Source organism: Balaenoptera musculus, chromosome 9 (assembly GCF_009873245.2).
Source record: "Balaenoptera musculus isolate JJ_BM4_2016_0621 chromosome 9, mBalMus1.pri.v3, whole genome shotgun sequence".
Lineage (NCBI taxonomy): Eukaryota > Metazoa > Chordata > Mammalia > Artiodactyla > Balaenopteridae > Balaenoptera > Balaenoptera musculus.
In genome coordinates this window covers 59,172,268-59,199,435 of record NC_045793.1, presented here as the reverse complement: position 1 = coordinate 59,199,435, position 27,168 = coordinate 59,172,268, and the positions used below count along the sequence as shown (strand labels likewise).

Here is a 27,168-nt window from a genome sequence, read left to right as displayed (position 1 = left end):
TGTGATCTTAAATATATGTGGTTTTATTTCTTTTTGACCTAGCATCCAACTGGTCCATCATAGTGCTATTCAGAAATCTACCAAAGAACTTCGTGACATGTCCAAGAATAGAGAGATAGCATGGCCCCTGTCAACACTTCCTGTGTTTCACCCTGTGACTGGGGAAATCATACCTCCTCTACACGCAGACAGTTATGAGAGCACTAATATGCCGTTGATGCAAACACAGCAGTAAGTATCCACTTGGAACCGTAATTATTATTACCATTATTATTTTTAAAATTTTTATTTATTTTTGGCTGCGTTGGGTCTTCGTTGCTGCGCGTGGCATTTCTCTAGTTGTGGCGAGCTGGGGCTGCTCTTCATTGTGGTGTGCGGGCTTATTGTGGTGGCTTCTCTTGTTGCAGAGCACGGGCTCTAGGCATGCGGGCTTCAGTAGTTGTGGCACGTGGGCTCAGTAGTTGTGGCTCGTGGGCTGTAGAGCACAGGCTCAGTAGTTGTGGCGCATGGGCTTAGTTGCTCCGCGGCATGTGGGATCTTCCTGGACCAGGGCTCAAACCCGTGTCCCCTGCATTGGCAGGCAGATTCTTGACCACTGCGCCACCAGGGAAGCCCCTGGAACTGTAATTATTAATGCATGATTATATCTACTTAATGTCTTTCAAGACCAGACGTCTTCACTGTTGTTGCATTTGTTTATTTGTTTATAACTGGAGGAGAAAATAGCAAAATACTGGTAGTGTAGATCCCAACCCCATGGTGCTAATCCAAATAAATAGAATTACTTTCAGGAAATGCTTTTTTTCCGTCACTAATCCAAACAAGATGACATTCACCTTAATATTTAAGCAATTGGCACTGCTAATAAACTAACATGCTTGCTCAAAGATGAGTTAATTGTGAAAAGAGAGGCATGTCCTAAAGCATAACAAATGGATTATTTTTTAGAACTATTAGAATTGTTTGGTTCTGTTAACCTATTGTTTTTAATGTTATTACCACAGATCTATTTAATCTAAATTTTTTGCCTCAGGGTTTTCAGCATTTTTTTTGTTTGTTTGTTTGTTTTTTGTCATTTGCTTATATATCAAAATGAGTAGTTCCAATTTTGGCTAGAAACACAATTTATTAGTACAGACCTTCTCTGTAGTGCTAGAAGGACTATGGTTAGAAAGCCTGGAAGAGGCCTTTGTAAGGGGTAGGTGTGGAGGAGATTGGTTGAGGAGATTGGCCAGTTGCTCTTGAGAACCCATGTTATATGTCTAGAAGCTCGGTTTTGGTGTAAGGGAACTGTAGGTAAAAGTGTCATTTATTTCTAAGAACATGGCTGTTCTTTTCTTTTTTAACCATATGTTAAAATGGGTTAAATTCAGTTTCCCCAAGGAAGTCACAGTTTGCTTTTGAGACCCTCCTCCTTTTCAGTTTACTTTTGTAAATACAATGGATATACAAAACAATCTGGCCCTCTCACCCCAACACACACACACACACACACACACACACACACACACACACACACACACACAAATGTTAGGATATGATATAAAAGTAACCTCTTCCTGATTAAAGATTTATTTGGGAGCCATATCGGGTACATTTTCCCATTGCAAATGCTTATTTTGCAACTGTGTGAAGTGCGTGTGGTAATTTGAAGTTAAACAGTAATTAATATGAGTAGTATAGACAGACTATAAGTTTGTCCAAAATACTTTGGCAATCTAAAAATATTGTGAAGGCGCGCCCAGCTAGCTCGGTAGAGCATGAGACTCTTAAAAGTATTATGAATATTTTCCTGAAGTCCTCTAACAACACGTACTTACTGTTGGACAGACCAAGGTATGTGTTTGTGTGCATGTATGTGTGTGTGTGTTTGTGTGTAATTGATTCAAGTTCCATTAGCAGTAGGGAAAATTGCATACATTTAAAATTTTGAGTTTTCGAAACAATATTCTATCAGGGATGTAAATATTAAAGTCTCACAAAATTGAGTTGTACTGAATGGAACTGATGGATTTCTATGTCCTCTGATGGTTAGAGGGTCATCATGAAACCTACTTTACCAGGATTATTAGATACTGATGAGAAAAATCAGGAAAATTTCAAGAATATTGTAATAGTTCACAATTTAGCAATCTCTCCTGTCTTCTTTTAGATGAAAATTATGAACAGCCTTATCATTCATTTTCAAAATGAAAATAATTAAAGAATTCTTTAAGGCTTCCATTTCTTATATTCTTTACCCAAGAATGCTAGTGAAATGTCGATATTTATTCAAAGGTTGATATATATTTTCAAAAATGAAATGGTCAAATACATTTGAGAAACAGGATATTTTGGTTTTTGTGTTTAAACTACAAGAGTTCTCAGAGCCTTTAGTGTGTTGATATGCTCTGTGAAAAGCATGGAAAAGGTTAGAAGAGGTAACTCTATTTAAAGAACACAGTTTAGGAAATCTTCTATTGACAAAATAACAATGCTATCAAATTTTAGAGGAGAGGAATATTCATTATAATGAATAGGGGAACATGAATATGTTTTTAAGTCAATAAAACTTTAAGGGAGGAAAAAAAGCCTGGGTCACTTTTTAGATGTGCTTTCTAACCATATTTGTTGGGAATAAGGATAACTCTTTAAATTTTATTTTGACTCTATGTTACTGGGACTTTGCAGTTTTGCTACTAATATACAAGCAAAATAAAATTTCCTATCTAGTTTATAACTAAATGCATCTTCCTGGTCCTTCCATAACCCCATCAAGACTGTCCTTATGTTGATCAGATCTCTCTGTTTGCAAATGCAATAGGTTATTTTATTGAACTTACAATTTGACCATACATGTATTTTTAAGTCCAGAAAACCTTTATATTATTCAGATTTCTGCTAATGGAAAAAGTCCATTAACTAGCACTTCTATATAAATAGGGTACATAGATAATTGACGATGTTCACAATGATTATTCTGAGGCACTGCAAGATCATCAAGTGCGTCTAACTCATCAGAGGAAAATTAAATTACATTCAATGTAGTTTCAGTGTTGAGTGTATATTATCTTTCTTTTATTCTTGGAAATGGATAATATGTGCACGGTCTCTATGGTAACTCCCTATAAGCCAGAATATGTGATTAACCTCATTTTCCAACCATGCCAGGTAATAGAGAATTTATTGTTTCAGGTTCATTCACAAATGTCCTTTACGCAAATTCAGCTTTTACTCCTTCCCTGTTTTTGAAGGTTTATTTCAGCCCAAGTACACACATACATAAATATTTTGGTCATTTGGATCGAACTGAATTCTCAATGTTAAAATGAGATATTCGATGAGGTATCACAGTACTTGATAACCAGGTATATCCTTGGATAATGCTGCCTGTTATTTATTAAATAACCCTTTCTAAAAGGGCATGCATCTTCACATATTCATACTAACTGTACTGAATTTATCATTCATAAATAATGTGGCTAGCTACATTATTTTGTGTTTATTCTTCAGACTTGACATCAGAAATATTCAGGCATAATAGGGCTGAAAGTTTATGTTGGCTTCTAAGTAAGACTCAAGAACATTTAAAGCTTTCCTTCAAAGCTGCATAGAAATTTGTTTGGGTCTTTTAAACAAGTCAGTCCACGAGGTATAGTGAACCTCGTAACAGCGAGGTCTAGAGAACTCGTAACAGTTGTGTAATGGGAGGCTGCCACAGTTATTTATCAATTACACAGTAATCTTTTCTTTTTGGTAGAATGCTTCATAGGACTCCAGACTGGCACCTTAAATTAGACAGTAAAAAAATGTTTAATCATTTGCAGATGATAAAATCGAGATATGGATAAGAGACCTAAATTAGGTCAAAACTGAGATTAGGTTATTTACCAATCTTGATATCAAGTCAGGGATAGATAATGTGGTCATTGACCTCAAAGGATTTCTGGTTCAGGTTATGGGCAAGGTGATTGAACAGATAGTGGAAAGGGAAACTGGAGCAGGCCCAGGAGACGGGACACCTGCTTGAACAGATAGTGGAAAGGTAAACTGGAGCAGGCCCAGGAGACGGGACACCTGCTAGAAAGGGGGGATTTCATTTTGTACAGTGTTCCTTCTACTTTTCAGATTAGAGAGACAATATAGACAGACTTTTAAAATTATCACATAATATAAAAATATAAAGCAAATTTAGTTTGATCTTTGCTAACGTATTTATTGTTTCATAAACTTTTTAATTTTGGAATGATTTTCAAGCTACAGAAAAGTTACAAAGATAATACAGAGTTCCCAGAGATTCCCCCACCCCATTTCTCCCATCGTTAACATTGTACAGTCCCGGAGTACGTTTGTCACAACTAAGAAACCAACATTGGTGCTTTACTATCAACCAGACTTCAGATTTTTTTTTTTTTTTTCAGATTTCGCTAGTTTTCCCCCCCAATGTCCTTCTTCTGCTCCAAGATTCTGTCTAGGACACAATAATTGGCATATCTCTTTAGTCTCTTCTGCTCTAGGCAGTTTCTTAGACCGTCCTGCTTCCCGTGACCTTGACAGTCTTGAGGAACACTAGCCATGTCTTCTGTAGAGTGTCCCCCATCCCATAGTATAGTCAGGCTGTCTGCATCTGTACTTAATCTGTTATCTTTGTAGCTCAGTGAATACGTGTTACCATTAATAGGAAGAAGAATTTTTGCCTCTATAGGCAGTCCCCTGACTTATTGCAATTCATTGCTAGAAATCACATTCTAAAGTAATTCTTAAAAGTAAATTTGCTTTGCCCAAAGAATCACTGTTGTGATTAGAGGTTACATTTTTGACCAAAGATGTAACATCAAAAATATAATACAGATTTGACTGATGTACTTCAAAGATAAGCTTTTGTAATGATTTAAATTAAGAAAGTCAAATTTCAAGGCATAGAAGTTTAGGTCCTAAAAGGAATGTTGAGAGATAGTTAGTAGTCTAGCCTGGTTATTCCCAAACCAAGTTGCACGTTACACTCCCCTGTGAGGCTTTTGCAATACAGATCCCAGGGCCCTACTTCTGGGAGTTTGGAAGCTGGTGGACGTATGTATTATGGTGGAGCAGGAAAAAAACATTGGGAATCCCAGCTTTAAATACTTAAAGAACCTACGTTTTAGGATTCAGTATTTCTAGTATTTCTGTTGTGGAGGGAGGGGGGGAAGTTTTAAAAGGGGAACAGTTTCTCCTAATTCCCCCTGAGGGGTCTGTGCAAAAGAAAACGTGAAAGGGGACAGTCCAGAGTGTTGGGCTTTGTGCCTCTAGACTTTCACACTTCCTTAAACTGCCGAGGAGGATGGTGTGGAGAAGTGAGAGATTTGTGCTGATTAGAAAATGATATCTGAATGGGACAGAGAAACGGTAAACCTTGAAAAGATAAAAACCACCTGGAAACTGTGCTCATTTTGCGATTTCATGTGAAGCATTGACTGGAGGATCCCAAATATTCAATTTTCTAAAAAATAATTTATTCTTTAATTTGTAGTGTATTATGTGGTCTTTTAGGGGGTAGATCTGCCTGTTCATTATTCTTTTTTTTTAATCCCAACATCAGTATCAATTGATTTTTCCTGAGTGGGAGGCATCTTCAGTGAGGAATTTATATAAGGAATAATAGGGGAAAGTACCCAAACATTTTCTAGGAAGATTTTAATTGGCTATACAAAAATTTTCCTTGTTCATTATACTAAACATAACACTTAATCCAGGGTGATTGGGTCTCCCTCAAGACAGGAAGTAGGTTGTGTTTAATCTTTTGCAAATTAACAAGTATAAAAGTAGAGTTAAGTCTTCTAATTATAGATATTTAGTAACTAATCATTTTAGCTTTTATCTAAAGTATTTTTCCATTTGTCTTCCCTTGGGTAATAGTGAGAACCAGCTTCATGGTAAAATTCCATAAATAAAAAATTAGGTTTCAATGAAAGTTAGTATCAGTTGAAGAGACTGTTTTGGGAGATCAAGATAATGATTTCCTGTTGACAGGAAGTGTCAGTGGAGCAGCCAAGGATATTTCAGAGCCATTGACTTTTTTAAAAAATTCAGCGAGTATACACTAAAAGTGATAGATACAGTATCTCTCTGATGGATTTTGGTTCTAGAGATTTGGACTCCTTCAGTTTAAAGCTGTGGTAGGCTTGCTTTCAGCTTTATAAAAGTAGGGAAAAAAAACCTAAAATAAATTAATTTCTCCTTTCTTCTTTATATTCCATGTATATTCTACATTGATTTTAATTAAAATTAGATCTTGAAATTTAAAATTGTGGTGATGTTTCCAGTTTCTTTGTGTCCTTCCTTCCTTCTTTGAGCAAAATAATGGCCTGGTTCCTTAGTAAAAGTAGTCATAGGGTCCAAATCAGCATTTTTGTAGAAAAAATTTTGTAGAAAATTCAAGGTTTGGGTAATGTCAATTTTGCTGATAATTGAGAAGTTCCAAAAAGATATTACTATTTCTTATTGTTAAATGAATCCATACTAATTCAAAAGAAGTGTTTTGTGTTCCACATAACTAAACTAATGTCATTTGTTTTCAACTCTGGCACGGATTCTGTGGCCTTATACAAATCACTTAACCTTTCTTTGCTTTTGAGTCTTCAAGCAAGTAGGAATATAATGGGTTGATAATCATCAACCTTACTCATAGAATTACTCTACAGGATATCCAAGAATGTCAAATTACTTTAAAATGGTTGCACAAATAATAAATAATTGTGTACTCCCCCAAATCACTTATTTATTAATTTGCAAGTTATTACCTTTGCTTTCTTAAAGGATAGAGTTTGTGCAATAGCTAATTTACATAATTTTCTATTTAAATGCCTGTAGTTAATGGTAGTAAAAATAGAAAAAAATTAATGCTAATAATTTAGAGGATTATAGGTTTTGTAAATCTTTTTTCTACATAATTCAGTTTACGCATAATAATCTTTCCACCAGTCCACTAATAAGTTAATTATTCTAAATAGTTTGATGACTTTATAAAGGTCCTTTCTTTGAAGGATTATAGGACTTCTGTTTGAAGTCAACCCCGACTCTCCTGTCTAATTGCCTTTAGCAGCCTGCCTTCACCAAAGATAGAAGCGTTTCCATTTTCTTACTGCAGTTTCTGCTCAACTATAGCAAAGTCAGATGTGGGCATTTTTCCAGTATGCCTGAAGCAGCACTCTTATGAGGTACCTTCCTTCAACCTTTAAATGGAATACATGCTTCAAATATGCCCATCATAGGTATATTAACACTCACAGGCTCACTTGTAGCCACAAGTTTGGTCAACCGCAAAATCAGTCATGTGTGCGCACCTTGGAGACTCTGGGGATGTTGAATCTCCACATATTTTTTTGCTGAGCACCTTGTTGCGCACATTGTACTTGTATGTAACTCATCTGAGTTTCAGTTGAAGTTGTGAGGAGCACATGTACATTGTTCAAACTTAACAAACTTAATTGGGACACTCACTGCAGATACTTGTAAATCCCTAAACCAGTGTAATACACACAATTGCTCATACTTCTCCAGATTTCTTGCTCATTTGTGTGTGGCACTTTCTCAACTAACCATTTCTCTTCAAACCTAACCAAGGCCATTGCTGTTTAGAAAGTTGTAGCAAAAGAGGGGAAAAAAACAACGAAGGCTAGAGAAGAAATGACAGGGTGTAGATTGACTTTGATCCGTGGTTTTAAAACTGTGTTCCACAGAAGGGTCAGGTGGGCTGGCCAGTGAGAGAGGGGGGTCCAGCTACTTCATTCACAGATTGATTTTGAATTTGGTTATCCTGATCTAGGGCTTTTGAAAGGCTTTCTTTGTCCTCTTTGGTATCTTTATTTTGTCAAAATGTATTGATTTAATCCATTAATAAGCCAGGTAGAGCTAGAGATGATAGGAAATGAGGACGTGTGTGTGTGTGTGTGTGTGTGTGTGTGCATGCGTGCAAACGCAAGGTGTGCTGTATTCGTTTCTAATGTAGAATAGACCCAAAGTAGTTGTACCTGAGAAGTTAAAAGAAAACTCATATCTCCCTCCCAAATGTCCATGAAATTGCATTTTGACTTTGGTAGTAAAGATGTTTGTTCACCCGTCTTTAAATCTGTAACTTAATTTCCTTTCTGTGGTTTGTAAATTAATCTTTTTACTTTCGTGATCAAAAGCACTATAAATACATTGTGTGAAATACTGAAAGAATAAACAAACCAAGGAAAATACTCTCGGAGACCACACAAGGATAAGTAGGGCTGATAGGGAATAGCAAAAAAAGAATGTAATTATTGAGATGAATTATTAAGTAACTTCCTCAAATTGAATTAGAATTGATTTTATTTCCTTAACCATATATTTTAAAAGGAACTCAAACTTAAAAAAAAAATCACTTGAAGTCATTAACATTCCTATGGATTAGTTTAAGAGTTTGAACAGTATTTAGTATGTACTGTTTTCCAGTTTAGATCATTGTATTTGGAGCATAATATTTGCCTGGCTGAAATGATTCAGATCAACGGTTTTCAAACTTTGTTTCTTGGAGGTTTCTTACCAATGCCTTAGGGGCCAGCATGTGAGGCAAAGGAAACAAAGCAGGCGGGATTCCTGGCTCCCTTGTTTCAACCCGGGCAACCTCACATTTATCTCTTTTGTACATCAAGAGTTCTGCCTAAGATTTCAATTAAAAGGAATTCCACTGCTGAAGAGAAACAAAAAACCTTGAAAATCCCTGGCTTGGATCAAGCCCTACTCTGTTGCAAGTGGCTGACTCCTAGAATTTCTTCCACACAGAATCTAAATTGTATATTTTTGTAAACTAATTTTCATATCAAAATCTGAAAATGAATGGGTGAATATGAGTGTTAATAAACATGTGTATTATGTGAATCTTTGTAAGTATCTTCATTTTTGCATGTATTCATCCAAACATAATTTATTGCTTGCTTACTTCTAGGGATACTAAACAAAATAGGAAGGTTCTTACTGTTAAGGCCCTTTGGGGCAATTAACCATCATGTGAGGAGAAATACAATGACAGTCAGCTTGTGTATGAAAGCCTGCTCAGTGGTAACCTAATTGGGGAAGAGGTGCTTAGAGAGTGAGGAGGCATAGAAGAGGTGGTACTTGAGATGTTACTTTTTTAATTAAAAATAATAAGTTAAATATTTTAATTAACGTTCCTTGTGGGATATTTTTAAATTATAGGAGTAATATGAGTCCACTGTAACAAATTTTGGGTTGAGTTTGCAAGGATAACTGGGAGCTGGTTGGGGGCAAGAGATGATAGTGGCCATGGTGGCGGTGATTCTGTTTCAAGAAGTTCAGGGAGGGCTCCACATAGGAACCAGATACATTGATGGCCTTCCAGATCACACTAAGAAACTTGAAACTTAATTTGCAGTAGGTATAAGGAAATAATGAAATGTGTTCATTTGAATGACATAATCAGGTTTGTGTCTCAGAAGATCATCTGACAGCAATGTGCACAGTGGATTATAAGGGAGCAAGAATGGGAATGAGGAAATAATTCAGATCAGTTGCAGAGATCCAAATGAGAAATGATGATGGCTTCAACCAAGGTAGCAGTGGAGATGGGGAAGACGCAACAGATTCAAAGGAGATTGAGGAGAATCATGAAGGATTCCCAAGTGATTCATTGTAGAAACTGAACGAGAGGGAAGAGTCAATGATGACTTCCATATTTTGACTGGTGCAGTTGGGTGGATAGCCAGTGTCATTCCCTGGGATTTGGATGGAGGAGCACAGGTTTGGCACAGTGAATGAGGATGGTAATATATGTTGTTCTATGAGTGTGTATATGTGTTCTAGACCTGGATCTGAAAGTGTACAGGTTACAGACACAAGCCCTGGAGTCCTATGTTCTCATCTTTATCCACCACTTCCTGGCTACGTAGCCTTGGACTTCCAAGCCTATTTCCTCATCTGTCAATTGAGAAAAATAATACCTACCTCCTATGTTGTTGTGAGGTAGAGTATAACATGTAGTAGAAACTCCATGAATATTATCAAATATTGTTATTATTCATCTTCCTCAGACCTCAGTTTCCTCATCCATAAACTTATGAGAGGTGGGGGGCTGTGTTTGTGCTGGATCAGATGATTTCTGGGGTCTTTCCAGCTATAAAGTTTTTCATTCTAATGTGTCTGCTCTCTGTTAACATGTGTGTGGACAAATACAGTTTTACTAAAGGATGTTAATCATTTCTAGGAACTTGCCACATCAGACTCAGATTCCCCAACAGCAGACTACGGGTGAGTATGAAAAGTAATAAGTTCATGTTTATGAACGGAGCTAATAGATCAAAAGATAATTATACTACTAGATAATTTATGAAGCTTTAGCTTCACCAAGTAAGGCAAAACAGTTGTGTCATTCCTTAATCAGAGTTAGAACCTCAGAATAATAGCTTAGATCATTGTGTAGATTGGCATAAGAGTGATAAACACAGGGTAAATGATCTTACAGCAAAAGCATCCATGGAGGTCCTGGCTAATTAAGGAAGACTGAATAAAATCCCCTTCCTTCAGTGAAGCTCCCTATTCTTCCCCTTGGTATGAAAGATTCTTAGCTTGGATGCTTCCAGGATTTGTCTCAGTAAGTGAGCAGCTTGAAACTGACTCTTACAAAAGGAAACCATTGTGACTAATCACTGAGGCTTCAGGGGGATAAATGAGAAATGGTTGGTCTGGTTTTAATGCCGTTTAAAAAGCTCTTATAACATGACCGCTGACAACAAGATGGCGGGCAATTCTCCCTGGACTATTCTGTTTCCCTAAGACTTGCTTTCTTTAAGTTTATTTCTTTCAAGTGTCCCTAAAAAATTTCCACAGCCAATTATTTCATTCATCTCTGTACCAAGTAGATAACTTATTCATGATTGTTTTCTAATTAGTGGTTGATTCCTAGTTCTAATTGCCGAGCAACCAGTAATGCCTTTGTAGCTCTTTTGGAAAAGCCAGAGAAGTTTTAAAAATGTAAGTTGGATGTGGAATTCTGAGTATGAATAGTGGTATTGTGGTAGGGAAGCTATTAAGTAAGTCTCATAAAAACTTTAGGCACATATAGAAAATTACTGCATGTTTTCATTCAAAAAATTATCTTCTCTATTACTGCTTTCGGGAATTTAAGGAGATTTTCGTTTGACAACTTTTCAAAGATTTGAGGCAAGTATAATGAAGTTGTTCATCAGATTTTAATTATGAAAAAACGTATATAAGAATTTCCCCCACAATCTTGATTGCTTGTTTTAATTAAATGCTAACGTGTTTCAACAAGACTGTTCAGTATATTAATGCAGTGGTGCTACTGTGTGAGCATTCAGGAGATTAATGAAGGAACAAACTGCTGTAAATATGTGTTGTCTAAAGAGCAAAGAAATAAATGAATCCCTACTACCACTAATTTCATGACTTTTTTTAAAGAGGTAAAATTTTAAAAGAATATTTCTTCAATGGAAATGCTAGAACTTCTTCCTCATTAACCTCATAGACTTCCATTTCTCCTAAGATGTCTTACCTCTGATTCTTAATTATTTCAGACAAGGAGTGAAGGAAGACAATATCTAGAAAAATAGTAAATAGTTCTTTCGAATACTTAAAAAATCTAGATTTTACTTCTCCCCCCTCCCATTGGGAGAAATAAGGAAACCTAAGTAGATGATGTTAGGGAGATTTACCTAATAGTTGTATAAATTTTTAGCAAGTAGACTTGTTAGCTTGCTACAGTTTAGTAATAGGCACCGTTTCCAAATACAAAGACAATTTCTGCCTGAGCAAATGTTATAAGAGCCAAAGAATTTCCCTAGGGGGATTTTAGGTTGTTCAACATAATTTTCTAAGTTATTTTTCTAAGACAGGTTTTGGGGAAAAAGCATTTTGCTTGAGTCAGGAAAGCTTTCCTCTCCTTTTTAGTTAACACTTATAGCCTATTACCTTCTTGTTTTCTTATATTTTTCTGTAATTTTCTGTATTATTGACTAAAGTACACTGTATCTTCTTGGTTGTTTTCTTCTTGTTCTTGTTTTCGATGAGTCCCCAAAGTACCTAAGTGGTAAAGGGAGAGAGACCAGCCTGGCATCTTTTATAATTATGATATTAGATTTTTGTGTTTCTGCCTCTGATAAATGTAACACCAAATAGTCGTACCTCCTGAAGCGAAGAGCTAAATGGGCAGGTTACATTCCTTATTCTCATTCTGTTCATGTGAATGAAAAAATGAAGTTTGTTTCTCAATTTATAAGTTATTCCATTCTGTCTGTACATGCATGGATTCAGTGCTATGTATGTATTTTCATGGGCACAACAGCTTTGCTGTCCCTCTATCCTGGTTATCCTAGTATCGCAAAGAGGCAACAACATTTGTGCAGGATTTTCATAATTTGTTTTTTCCAAGTACCTCAAAGCACTATGCTAATGTCACAGTTTTCTTTATGAAGGTAATTTAAGCACAGGGTTTGTCCCATGGATATCAAGTCATTTTGTTTGCAGCTTGCTATATGGAATTTGTCAAGGGAGGGTATATTTTGAAGTTTGTTTTCTTTAGTTAGTTGTTTTCTTTTAAAAGATGATCAGAAGTTTAAGAAATGAACTAGCTGCTGGGCTTGTAATCCTGGACTTAAGCACTAGCTGAGATAATAGAGCAGTTAAGAGCTGACAATAGCACTACCGTTTGGACCAGGCCCAAGCCATTAGTTTTGATGCCCCTTCAGGTTTTCTCATTTTCTCTGCCCTTCCAAACCACATGATATTTTCTAAAGAGCCACGATTAAAAGGTACAGTCATACGTCCTGCAGTCAAACTCATTCTTTTTGTTTATTGTGGGAGGAATTTTCAGGCCGTGCCTTTTGAGAAATACAAAACATTGTAGCTTTGACCCAAGAAGGAGAGGACTAACTTAGAATTTCCTTTTTTTTTGAAAACCAAATGCAGAGAAATAATGCAACATAATTATTTTAAATTATGTTAAGAAGATAGAAAATTACGCCTTGCAGTAATTCGTTTTGCTCCAAATCTAAAAGTGTCCATGCTTAACTCATGCCCATATTCATTCTTACACATTGCAGGTAAATGGTATCCCTGAAGAAAGAAAACTAACCGAAGCAATGAATTTGTAATCAGACAATATAGCACTTATATCTTATTTTTTCTCTCTTCCAATAATGCATGAGCTTTTCTGACATATGGTATGCATGTTGACAGTATCAAGTATATACCAAATAATACAATATAACATTCATTTTACTAATGTATTTTTTTTGGTACTTAAGGCATTTTTGACAATTTGTAAAACATTGATGACTTTATATTTGTTACAATAAAAAGTGATCTTTAAAATAAATATTATTAATGAAGTCTGGCAAAATTTACTTCAGAAAGTATTTGATTGCCTCCTGTGTAGTAGGAATCTTTCATTGCTAGGAACATGTTCGCATGTTCATTCTTTATTTAATGAGATTTTTATTAGGCACTTCCTGTAATGTATAAAATGTCTATGCTTCTGTGTTCCAAGTGAGCTACCCATTTACTTAATACGTTTATCCTTGTGGCCTGTAAAGCTTGTTCTTTTATATACCACTTGTTGGAGTGCTTTAGAGTAAATGTGGCCCTTTGGATTGTGGATCTGATGATCCCCAGTTCATGAAGGGCAGCCCAGACTGCATACTTAACCTGACTCTATAATCAGATATTTGGTTTTAGAAGCACGCCAGGAGTTGTTACTCAAAAAGGGAATAGTTACCTGCTGATGGTGACATGAATTAGCTCCAAAACCCCAGGCTTCCCTGTGGTAACACTACTTTTAAGGCTTAGCAGAGTTTCCTTATACCATGTTGGTATACGTGCTTCATGCGTCTTGGACGCTACTGGATCAATGTGGTCATCAGGCCAAGTAGCAGGCCGCTTTTGTTGCAGACTAGAAAACCTTCTCTTAATCTGCTCTGGGCAGATTTCTGTGTTACCTATTAATTGGTCAGAGGATACACAAATGCTATGCAGATCTGATTCCAGAATCCAAGAAGGTTCCCTGTTAGTGTTGTGTACAACTTGTCTTCCACTTCGGGGAAATAGTCTACCATGTCCTTGACACTGAAACTCCCCCTCCCAGCCACACCTTCCTGGGACTTAACAGAGGATGTGGGATCTTTGATTTTTTAAAGATTTACCTCATATTCCTTTCCAAGACAGCTAGGGTATTGCCACTTGCCATTCTCCTGGATTGATCAGCTTGAGGTTATAAAAGTATTGGGTCAGGGCCGTGTGCTAGGAGAAAGGAAATGTTGCCACAACTCCCGGCGACTAGACTGTGGCACAGGGCGGAGAGTTAACAAACTGTTGCTCCTGCCAGATGAAATCAAACTATTCCTGGTAGTCCAAATGAGCAGGAACAAAGTAATACAGGATCCACAAATCAGGAACTGCAGATCAGGAGTCAGGAACTTTATTCATCTGTTCTAGGAAAGAGTCTACTGTGGGGATTGGAAAATGCAGTTGGACTTAGCATCAGTTTTCACACTGACCATATTGAGGAATTGAATGGGGATAAGAATCATTGGCCAGCATCTCACAAATCTTTGATAATTGCCTTAATCTCTGCAATTCCCTCCAAACAAGTGATTTTGCCTCTGACTTAATATTTCAATAGGGAAGAAGGTCCAAATAGCTTGCCCAGTGGTTGTTGCTACCTTAATAGCCCTTACTTTATGGGTAAAAATATGTGGAGATTCTGCCCCATGCTGAGGATTTCTGTCCCAGCTAAGCACCCTCATAGACGGCAAATGAGTACATGGTGAGTTTGGGGTCCCAATGGTGAACTTAAATTAGAACACCTTTTTTCAGTAAGCTGTTGCCCTAAAAAACCAGTTGCAATGGTTGTCTGCACTTTCAGGAACTCATGAAAACTCAGCTCTAGATTCCAAATATCCCCTAAAAGTTTGTGACTTTTCTTTTTTCCATGGCCCCTCAATAAATGATGACCTCTCTTTGGGGAAGTTCACATCTGTAGGTCTACACCAATGATAGAAGAGAGCATTAGGTTAAAATGTTAAGGCTAAATTTGAGGCTAAGAGAGTACTTAGAGAATAATTAAGTAGAAAACAACATCAAGGCTGGAGCCTCCGAGTACAGATATAGCATGTAGGTGGGGTGTGTGACCTCTGGGATCAGTGGTCCAAGATTTGAGCTCTTGCTTCCCATGTCCTGACTATACCCAATTGAGGGGATGGATCAAAACTTTCAAGCAAACCATTCTAAGATGAAGCAGCCTCACAAATTTGCATTTTGGCATTTCTTATGGAACACTCTTCTAGCTGCTTATCTATTGTACACCCAATATGTTAGTATGAGTCGTCATGTTCTGAGGACATTGTGGTGGACCAAACGAAACACAGGCTCTGCCTTCATGCAGTTTACATTCTAGTAGGAAAGACAGACATTCATTGAGTTGTCATACAAATAAATGTCAAATTGCAACTGTGATAAATACTATGAGGAAAAGTCATTGGTGCTATAAAAGCTTATCACAGGGGGATGTGACCTGGTCATCAGGGTCACAAAAGATTTCCTAAGGAAGTTTGCTAGCAAAAGGATGAGTAGAAATTGATAAGATGAAGTGGAGTAAAAAAGAGTATTTGAGGCAGAGAGAAGAGCATTGCTAAGTCCTTTTGGGAGAAGAGTTCCTGTTGAGTGTAGGAGTTTACCGGAAAGTTCAGTGCAGCCAGAGTATGGAGTATAGGGAGGAGGTGTTGGGAAAGTGAGACCCAAGATAACGGGTAGGACCAAACCATGCATGACTTTAAAGGCAAAAGCATTTTAAGAACGAAGGATGGTGATGTGGTCATACTTTGCATTTTTGTACAATCAATCCAGCTGTAATATAGAGAAGAGATAGAGGAGGTGGGCAGAGTGTGAGTGGATAGACCAGCTAGGAGGCTATTGTAGATATAACTGGAGAAATAACTTTGGTGGTAGAAGAGATGGAGAGAAATGGAGAGATTCAAGAGCTATTCAGAAACATAGGCAGAACACTCCATGACATAAATCACAGCAAGATCCTTTTTGACCCACCTCCTAGAGAAATGGAAATAAAAACAAACATACAAAAGAGCTATTTAGGAGGTGAAAAACAGCAGTTGTTGGTACATTGGATACTTTGGAAATGGTGTTAAGGAAAAGAAAGGGGCTAATTCTGATGGGAGGGTGTCAAATGGTAGTGCTGCCCATTGTTATAAGAGATACTGGATAAGAACCAGGATTGAGGAAAACAGTATGAGTTCAGTTGTACATAAGGTGAACTTGAAGTGCCCTTGAGAAAACCGAGAGACATAGGCTGTTGGATACATGAATTTGAAGCTCAGAGTAGAGGTCTGGGCTGGTGATATGATTGGTAAGTCATCTGGGTATACATAGTCATTGATGCCTTGAAAGTTGATGAGAAATCTGGTCCTTGGTATGTCACCTGAACACTCGTGAATCAGCTACATTTTGTGTTACAGTTATTCCTCCAATGGCTAGCAAAAGAGTAGGGTACGTAAAGTTGAGTGTTTGCCAGAATCTAATGGACAGAGAAAGGCAGGGATGGTATTTTATTCACATTTCACAAAATTAAAATGTAATATTACTTACATTTTTATTGAAACCTTACTATGTTATTAATAAATCTGAAGTTTTACAAGGTTGTTCATGGGCTGCAAGGGTTTCTGTGGTTAGATCATCTCACTTTACATTCCATTAGTAGGCTGCAGTTCATCTTAGGTAATTTATCATGTAGTTTTCATATTGGTGTTTATATTTTTTTAAACTGTGACAGCCATAGCAGCGTGCTGCTTAGATCTTCCTTCAGGAAAGAATTTGCCATTCAGCTGCAAGGAGAGCAGTTAACTGACAGCTTCCAGTCTTAGCACCTTCAGGATCTGCCTTTGGCCTCTGAACAGAGAAACTTCCTGGGCAGGCACCCTTCAGCCATGACTGAGCATGGTCTGAGTCCTAGGGTCTGGGACTCCTCTGATGGGAAATCTTTTCTCTGGACCTTTCTATTGGGTTGGCTGTGACTTTGTCAGATGTGCACTGTGGTCGGATGACCTTTTTGCTCAATCCAGCTTCCGCTCCACCCCTTTTCCTTTCAGAGGTGTCAGATCGCCATCATGGGTTGAAGATTTTCCTTGCTCAATTCTGCTTCCTTCCCCTCTTATCTTTCACAGCTTTGGCCCCAATAAACCTTTGCACTTGCAATTCCATTTCAGCATCTATTTTCCAGAGGCTCCAATGGATCTCTATAGTATTGCTTTACATTCCCAATCACAAATGTGGATCAATGGTTCAAAAATGGTTCACTGAAGAAGAAAACTGACAACAATAAGCACACTATACCAATAGGTACATGTACTATAATTCAAAATAATGCCATGAACATAAGGAATGATTAGGGCTCCGACTGCAAATATAGAATATATGTCTCTATGTATGAGAATACATGATTTTGAGTGAGGATTTTACATAAAAGAAGCCCAAACAGAAAAGTGCTTATCTTAAAAAAGTAGATTTTATTGGATCAGAAATCTGTTCCCTAGTACCTCAGTAACTAGTTTGCTGTCTGTTTTTGCATCATTTTCAAACAATATGTAATTCCTTTTTAATAAAACAATTGGGAATGAAATTGATTGCTTTTATAGATAAATTCATGAAAGGTAGCAGTACCACAGAAGTATTGAATTAGTTTGGGTCCCGCCAGAATAGCTCGTTCATTTGGGAGGTAACCCCAGGAAGCCAGAGTATAGAAGCAGAAAGAGTGAGGAGGTCAGAAGGAAAGACAGTGAAGGTTATGTCATGGATCTGGCTATTATTCTGGAAAGCAGAACTTGGTCCTACTGCGGATTCTGTAATGAACTATGTAGCATAAACCTCAGAATTTTCCCTCCATGTGACAGAAGGTTTACTCTTTCATTCACTGACTCACATACTTGTGGGCTCTGGCTGTGAGTAGGCTGGGTGAGATCTTGGTGCTCTGGAGAAAAACCAGGGGCAGAGAAGCTCAGAGATGCTATGGACACTTGAGATGAGAAAGAAAGAAAGAAAACGAAAGAAAGCTGAATAAGCTATTAGCAAAATATGTTGATCAAGGAGCAGTGCTGGATTTTGTATAGTATTGTTGACATACAATGTTTAAAGGCAATTACTATCACTTGTATTTATTAGCTGACATTTCAGTCTGCAGTGAGATGAAATCATTGACGTACAGCATACAAGTCGACTTGTGATATACGTGAGATTCATATATAAGGAAGAATGGCTTGATGACTTTTTTGCTCCATCATTGGAGTCTCATGCCGTGAGAGGACTGATTTTCATTTAGGGAAAAATTATGTTGTGAGCTGTGTTGATGCGAAAAATATATCCCTGAAATCACACTGGCTTAACACAATGAAAGTTTACTGCTCACTCATATCACAGTACAGTGCAACTATGTCAGCCTTCCTCCATCTTGTATGCTATATGATTTGGAATACATGATATCCAGGATTTCTATGGAAAAGGAAATTAAAGCTGAAAGGTCATGTTGGTTGTTTTTTTTTTTTTTAAATTAATTAATTTATTCTTGGCTGCGTTGGGTCTTTGTTGCTGCGTGTGGGCTTTCTCTAGTTGTGTTCTCTAGTTGCTGCGAACAGGGGCTACTCTTCGTTGTGGTGCACGGGCTTCTCATTGCAGTGGCTTCTCTTGTTGCGGATCACAGTCTCTAGGCGTGCGGGCTTCAGTAGTTGTGGCTTGCGGGCTCTGGAGTGCAGGCTCAGCAGCTGTGGCGCATGGGCTTAGTTGCTCCGTGGCATGTGAGATCTTCCCAGACAAGGGCTCGAACCCATGTTCCCTGCATTGGCAGGCGGTTTCTCAACCACTGCATCACCAGGGAAGCCCATGTTGGTTGTTTTTAAGAGATGGGCTTGGAAATGGCATCTCTCACTCTTATCTACGCTCTGGTGGTTGGTAATGTTTTATTACCCAGACATAATTGCCATGGACGCTAGGAAATGTAGTCTTCCTGTGTACTCAGGAAGAAAAAGTGGTGAACACAAGCATTGTCCCACAGATGTGGACTGGACAAAACATGTGATTGGTGCTTGTGGACTAATAGCTGTATGTGAAAATGAAGGACATAATTATGCAAATAAGTAGTTCTGTCATCCTCAATGACCTAAGTTGTCAGATAGAATTTTTAATTCAGTGGAATTAAAAACAAAAGAGAAAGTGCCTAGATATAATAATCGAGCTAAATAAACACATTTTGGAGAAATGCTGCATTGAATTCTTGTAGAAAAATATATGATTTTAAGGTTACAGTCCCTTGTCTGCTATTTCCAAATCCAAAGATCTCGAATTTTTTCACAGCTTCATAGAAAATCCATTTAATGATAGAACTTGACCTGAACAAAAATGAGGATACTTATATTATCTTTCTTAATCCTACTTGGTATGACTTTTTGCTATAGAAAGTTTAACATTTATTACAGGGTATTGCCCTTACCTTACTGAATACGTTATATAATATAAGGAACATACCTTACATTAATTGCACTTACAGAATCTTAAAACAATTGAGTATTAAAATATACCTGTTCTCAAGAGTTTTCAGTAATGTATTGTGGACTTATGTTAGTAATTTTATAAATAATATATTTAATGACTTTTATATGACAAGCTTCTTTTTATTTACCTAAATTTGGGCATCCATGTGTGTGCCAAAAGCAAATTAAGTGCTAAAACAATGAGGTAAGATTGAGATAAATTGGTCTAACAGAATAATATATCCCGGTTCCTTTTTTTTCCCCAAACCATCTCAAAATTTCTTATTGGATTTAGTATCAGGTCATTTTATTCATTCATGCAGTGAATATTTATTTAGAACCTGTTATGTTCTAGGCACTGAATTACGTTTGGTAAATAAAACAGACATAATGTGTTATGAAAGACAATAAACAAAGTCTAGTACAATGTCTGGCACTAGTTGGCGCTAAATAAATATTTGTTGAAGGAATTAATCTAATGTCAATAAGTAAAGGCTGTGAAGGTTAAAGGAGTGTTGTAATAGGGACTGGAGAAGGGAGCTGCTTAGATTAAATGATCAGAATAGGTCTATCTTAAGAGAAAACACTTAAGATAAAATTGGAAAGATGACCACATGTCAGTCACCCTTAGCAATTTTGTCAGATGGAATAGCATGAGCGTGGACCCAAAACACCTTCTTGTGCCAGAAAATTTTTAAATGTCCAAAGAATAATGGAGGTTTACCAAAAGAATTCAGGAGCCAGCTAGAAGGGGCTCACACTGGCCAAATATAAGACAATTTGGGTAACAAAATAAGTATAGTAATGTATTATAAACTGTAGATAAGAGTCCCTGAATCTATACTGATATAAATGAATGAATGCATGCATGCATGAATGAATAAATGCTTCCTTACAGTAGAATATCAACTAATGTAGAAGATATGATGGAATTAGCAAATCATCATTTTGCAACCACCATGGAGAAAACTGTTTAACACAAGAATCATAAATAGATAATTAAGTAGAAACTAAGATCTGGGTACTAGATATTCTAGAGTGTCATTGCTTCTAAGTCCTCCCAATGAACAGAGCTAGAAAATATATAGATGTATATATGTACACACACACATCTTCTATCTCTACAGTAATATAGGATATTTACATAGACTCAAAATATCTCTGTACAGTGTAATGATTAATTACTGTTTTAGTTTCCTAAAGCTGCTATAATAAGATATCATAATCTGGGTGGCTTAAAACAACAGAATTTACTGTCTCACAGTTCTGGAAGCTAGCAGTCTGAAATCAACATGTCAGCAGGGCCCTGCTTTCTCTGCAACCTTAGAGGAGAATCCTTCCTTGTCTTTTCCTAGTTTCTGGGGGTTTGCTGGGCATCTTGGCATTCCTTCGCTTGCAGTGGCAGCCCTTCTATCTCTGTCATCACATGGCCTTCTCTCCCTGTGTGTCTGTGTCTCTGTATCTCTTCTATTCTTCTCAGAAGGACACCAACCAAATTGGATTAAGGGCTGACTCTATTTCAGTGTGACTTCTTAACTATTACAACAACCTTATTTCCAAATAAATTAACTTCTGAGGTACTGGGAGTTAGGACTTCAACATATCCTTTTATTTCCCCATGTTTAATGTATTTATATTGCCAAAATACTTTCAAAGAAGGTAATGTTTTCAATTTACACCCTAACCTATGCAAAGACAGGTTGTCAAAGATGACAAAAGTAATAATATTCATTGCTGGTACTGGTGGTTCTATTTAATACTTCTTTGATTATCACTAAAGATGAACATTTTTTACATAGTGTTGTGGCCATCCTGTTTTTTTCTTCTTACTGCAGTAACAAAAACCACACATAACGTCAAATTTACCATCTTAACCATATTTAAGTGTACAGTTCAGTAATGTTAACTGTATTCACGTTGTTGTGCAACAGATCTCTAGAACTTTGTCATCTTGCAAAATTGAAACTGTATACTTGTTAAACACTAATTTCTCCTCCCCCTTGTCTCAGTCCTTGGCATCTACCTTTCTACTTTCTATGATTTTTGACTACTTCAGCTACTTCATGTGAGTGGAATCATATAGGATCTGTCCTTTTATAACTGGCTTATTTCAATTAGCATAATGTCCTTGAAGTTCATCCATGTGGTAGCATATGACAGGATTTCCTTTTTTTAAGGTGGCATAATATTTCATTGTGTATCTATATCACATTCCTTTATCCATTCATCTGTTGATAGACATTTGGTTTGCTTCTACCGCTTGGCTATTGTAAATAATGAAGCAGTGATCATGGGTGTGTAAATATCTCTTCAACATCCTGCTTTGATCAACATATCTTAACAATTACCTTGGCGAAAAACAGTAACTTTACTGTAAAGAAACCTGGAAAACACTACTTTAACCAAGCAATCAAAGGTACCATCAGTAATGGGACAAGTTGATGCTACATGCCTCCTGTTATAATGCATCAAACGAACCACCATTTCTGTGATATTTCTGCCAAAAATGCATATCCTAAATCAAACAAGAAGAAACATTTGATAATACCAAACTGAGAGACATTCTACAAAATAACTGGCCTTATTTTTCAAAAACATCAAGCTCATGGAGCTATAGACTGAGGAACTACAGATTAAAAGAAACTAGAGACATTACAACCAAATGCAATGTGTGATCTTGAGCTGGAATTCTCAGCTCTTTTAGAAATAAATTGTATACATAGAGAGATAGATATATAGATAGAAATAAAAAATCAAGTGTGATAAAATATTAACATTTGATAACTTTAAGTATATGGTACTAGTTGTACTATATTTAAAACGTTTTGCAAGTCTGAAATTATCTCAAAATAAAAATTCTTAAAAATAGCACTCTAACAAAAATATTAAGAATGGATAAAAGGGCAAGGAGTTAATGCAGAGGAAAGAAGAGCAACTTTTGAGAAATAGGATGAGGAAGAAAAAACGGATAGAACTATTTGTCTTTGAGAAATATTTTGTACATAAAATTGATAGGATTTGTTGATGGCTTGGAAATGTGGGGAAAGGAGGAATGAAAATAATTTCCAGAGTTATGGCCTTAGTTCCTGGGTATATTTTTGATCTATTTACTGAGTTTGAGAAGGCTGAGCAAAGAATATATATCAAGGATAAAACCAAGAGTTTAGTTCTGAACTTTTTTTTTCCTAGTTACAAAGGCCAACTCTTACTAGGGCAAAGAGCAAGGTAGACGTGCAATCTGAGGAATTTTCTATGCCATTTGCCAAATTTTCGTGTATATAAGTTTGTGGTAAGCCTCTGAAACAAATTTTATTGGCTCCAACAGACAGTATTAGTAAAACGTTAACTGGACATGTATACTAATGCACGGTAATGTCTATATCAGTGCAGAGTGTTCAAAGGTTCTGTCATGGATACAGATAATGAAGTCCAGGGTTCTTGTTTCAGGTGAATGTGTAACACAGGGCTATCTTAGACAAACCTAAAGGAGAACAAACACATTTCAAAATACAGTTATGGCCTAACTTACCTGTGGTGATTCCTCATCTCTGAAAATTATTGAAAAATTGAAATGAATAATTAAAATTGCTTCCTCCTGTGTTCAGAGATCTGAATGTTGAGATTGTGAACTCCCAGGCCAAGCCAAATAGTCAGGGTCATTGAGATAGAAGAATTCTTTATTGACTGCACATGGAATTTCTAGTGAGACATAACAGTGTCATTGGTGCTACATCTTTATAGTTGATAATCATGGATTAGACATGTGAGGTCTTTCTTAAAATAGCTTGGATCTATTTTGTTGACAAATTCTGCATCAGAGTGACTCACAAGCCTACTTGGTGAGAAATATTCTATTTTGTGAGAAATGCCAAGTGCCTAAAAATTTTTAAATTGGATGGAAGATGTATCCTTCAACTAGATTATGCTAAGCAGCTTATGTCTTGATGTGTCATTTATCTACTGCTACAGTTCTGCTGTGTAACAAATTACCCCCAAAATAATAAGCATTTTTTAGCTCACTTTGGGTCAACCATTTAAGCTGGGTTTTATTAGAAGTTTCTTTCAGTCTCAGTTAAATTTCCTCATGTGTCGTGGAGTTGACTACTGATCTAGGGTGGCCTCAACTGGTATGGTGGGAAAACGTGGTTTCCTCCAGGTTTATTTCATTTAATTGGGCTGGCATGGGCATGTTCTCATAGCATGGCAGAAACACAAAAGGGTTATCAGAAAATGTGCATCTTCTTTCAAGCCACTCTTTGTGACACCGTTGCTAATATGTCATTGATCAAAACAAGTAAACTGACTGAGCCCTAAATCAGAGTAGGAGAAGAATATAAGATTACAGGCATACTAAATATGGGGCAGCTATTAACTGGGGCCATTAATTCAATCAATCTACCATAGTCTGCACACTGGCCCTGATTGTTTATGTTCCTTCCACATGCAAAATACACTAAACCCCTTTCAAGACTCCAAATTCTCATCCAAACACAGCAACAGACTTAAAGTACAAGATTTTATGATCTACATCAGGTTCAGATGCTTCTCTTTGTGTATGGTCTCTCTTGATATGGAGACTTATACTAAACTATGAGTAATTTGCCTCATTCCCACAAATCCACATAGAATGATGAGATAGGTACTTGTTAAATAAATAGATACTTTTTTTTTTTTAATTATTTTATTTATTTATTTATTTTTGACTGTGTTGGGTTTTTCGTTTCTGTGCGAGGGCTCTCTCCAGTTGTGGCAAGTGGGGGCCACTCTTCATCGTGGTGCGCGGGCCTCTCACTATCGCGGCCCCCCCTGTTGCGGAGCACAGGCTCCAGACGCGCAGGCTCAGCAGTCGTGGCCCACGGGCCCAGCCGCTCCGCGGCACGTGGGATCCTCCCAGACCAGGGCTCGAACCCGTGTCCCCTGCATCGGCAGGCGGGCTCTCAACCACTGCGCCACCAGGGAAGCCCGATACTTTTTAAAAGAGGGAAGCATTGGAGATGTATAACAGTCATTGATTTGTTTTCAATTGCTATATAGAAATTATCACAAACTTAACAGCTTAGAACAACACAAATGTGTTATCTCACAGTTTCCATGGGTCAAGTGTCTGGGTATGGATTAAGTGAGTCCTCTGTGTAGGGTCTCACCAGGCTGAAGTCAAGGTGTTGTCCTGAGCTATGATCTCATTTGAGACTCAGAGTGCTATTCCAAGCTCACTGGTTGTTGGAAGAATTCAATTCCTTGTGGTTATAGTATTGAAGTCCCTGCTCTCTTGGTGGCTATAGGCTGGAGACAATTCTCACTTCCTAGACATTGCTCTCAGTTCCTTGCCGTGTAGCCTCTTGCATAGTTCACAGCGTGGTATCTCCTTTTTCAAGGTCAGCAGGAGAATCTCTCTCATTTTGAATCTCTCCCTTTAGGAATGGCTCAGTCACTCTTTTAAGGGTTTACTTAATTAGGCCAGACTTGGGGACAATCTCTTTTTAATGAACTCGAAGTCAACTGATTAATAACCTAATCACACCCTTTTCTTAGTCCCTTCTATACTCAATGAGAGGGCGTTATACAGGGTATAATTATACCAAAAGTTTGAATAGTGGAAGCTATCTCAGAATTCTGCCTATCACAGTCCTTCCTCTGATTCCCAAAGATTCACGTCCTTTCCAAACATTTGCCCCTTTCCTAGGGGCAATGTTCCCAGGAGTATCATCCTATTATGGCATCTGCTCAAAGTAAAAAAATCTCATCATCTAAGTTTGAATTTCATGATATTATCGGCTCAAAGTCCAAAACCTCATTGTCAAACATTACTTAAATCAGATGCAGATAGGCTCCTGGATGTCATCTGTTAAGTGAAGTTCATGAAGTCTGATTTCTCTTAACCTGTGAACCTGTGATACTAAAGAACAAGTTTTTCCCCCTAACATACCTTGGCTACAATGGTGAGAGAAGTATAGGATAATAGTTATAAACATTCTGGTTCAAAAGGGGGAGAAAATGGTAGATAAAAAGGAAACATTGATCCACAACAGCTCTGAAATCCAGTTGGGCAACTGTTTTTTTCCTAGATTAGGTTTCAGGGCTTGGGAATAATCTTACGTGACTCTTGGTTCCATCCTCTGAGTCATTCTTTCTTTTTCATGAAAGGTAGCATGTATTATCATCCTGCTTCCTGCCAGTAGATTTTGGGGGTGGGTGAGAGGTATTAAACAACTTCCTTTAATTTGTACGTTTGCCATCATTTTCAGTCCCAGCTGCCAGAGTTTCCATTGGAATGATTTTCTCAAGAACTTAATGGGCTTTCCATGGATCTCACTGAGATCAACTTCAGTAGACAAAAGCCACATCCCTAGATTTTTTGAAGATAATTCCTTCTCTATCTTTGCCTCCTGCTGAGATGGCAGAGGGACAGCACCTTTATGTTTCTTAGAGGCCCTCTGGTTTGATTGGGAAGATCTGGGAGGCACACCCTTAATCTCTTGCCATGGTCATTCATGTGACTGAATAAATTAAATTTAAAAAATTTTAATTATTTATTTATTTATTTTAGGATAGCAAAGGGAGGCGGTGTACTGTGTAGGAGAGCACAAGACTTGGAAGTAGACACATGAGTTTAACTCTTTTTGTTTTTGGCCCACCCCGTCACTAGCTGTGTGAGCTTCTGTGAAATAGGCTGTGGGTCTCTGTGTCCTCAGCTGTAAAAGGGGCAGGATGAGCATCCTCTAGGGTGAGGAGGGAGGATGATTTCATGTAGTGGTTAAGAGTATAGACATTGGAACCTGGTTCCCTGAGTTCATATCCCAGCTCAGCCACCTATTAGCCATGTGACTTCAGTTTTCTTACCTGAAGGGACAAATTCCAACAAACAAAAGCCCAGGACCAGATGGCTTCACAGGCAAAATCTATCAAACATTTAGAGAAGATCTAACACCTATCCTTCTCAAACTCTTCCAAAATATAGCAGAGGGAGGAACACTCCCAAACTCATTCTACGAGGCCACCATCACCCTGATACCAAAACCAGACAAAGATGTCACAAAAAAAGAAAACTGCAGGCCAATATCACTGATGAACATAGATGCAAAAATCCTCAACAAAATACTAGCAAACAGAATCCAACAGCACATTAAAAGGATCATACACCATGATCAAGTGGGGTTTATCCCAGGAATACAAGGATTCTTCAATATATGCAAATCAAATCAATCAATGTGATACACCATATTACCAAACTGAAGGAGAAAAACCATATGATCATCTCAATAGATGCAGAAAAAGCTTTCGACAAAATTCAACACCAATTTATGATAAAAACTCTCCAGAAAGTAGGCATAGAGGGAACTTACCTCAACATAATAAAGGCCATTTATGACAAACCCACAGCCAACATTGTTCTCAATGGTGAAAAACTGAAACAATTTCCTCTAAAATCAGTAACAAGACAAGGATGCCCACTCTCACCACTGTTATTCAACATAGTTTTGGAAGTTTTAGCCACAGCAATTAGAGAAGAAAAAGAAATAAAAGGAATCCAAATCAGAAAAGAAGAAGTAAAGCTGTCACTGTTTGCAGATGACATGATACTATACATACAGAATCCTAAAGATGCTACCAGAAAACTACTAGA

The 27,168-nt window shown here is 37.4% G+C and overlaps 1 protein-coding gene across 6 annotated transcripts in view; it reads left to right on the top strand.

Moving 5' to 3' along the window:
• SGCE (sarcoglycan epsilon) overlaps nucleotides 1–13,333 on the top strand; it is a 67,309-nt gene extending 53,976 nt beyond the window's left edge. For 4 of the 6 annotated variants that reach the window (XM_036864448.1, XM_036864447.1, XM_036864445.1 and 1 more), the window contains 4 exons: nucleotides 43–231; nucleotides 10,205–10,248; nucleotides 11,126–11,160; nucleotides 13,059–13,333. In XM_036864448.1, coding sequence (XP_036720343.1) covers nucleotides 43–231; nucleotides 10,205–10,248; nucleotides 11,126–11,160; nucleotides 13,059–13,109 — 319 coding nt within the window. In that variant the 3' untranslated portion in view covers nucleotides 13,110–13,333. The remainder of the gene's footprint in view (nucleotides 1–42; nucleotides 232–10,204; nucleotides 10,249–11,125; nucleotides 11,161–13,058) is intronic. The other 2 variants (XM_036864449.1, XM_036864446.1) reach the window with 1 other exon arrangement.
• The last annotated feature ends 13,835 nt before the right edge of the window (nucleotides 13,334–27,168 follow it).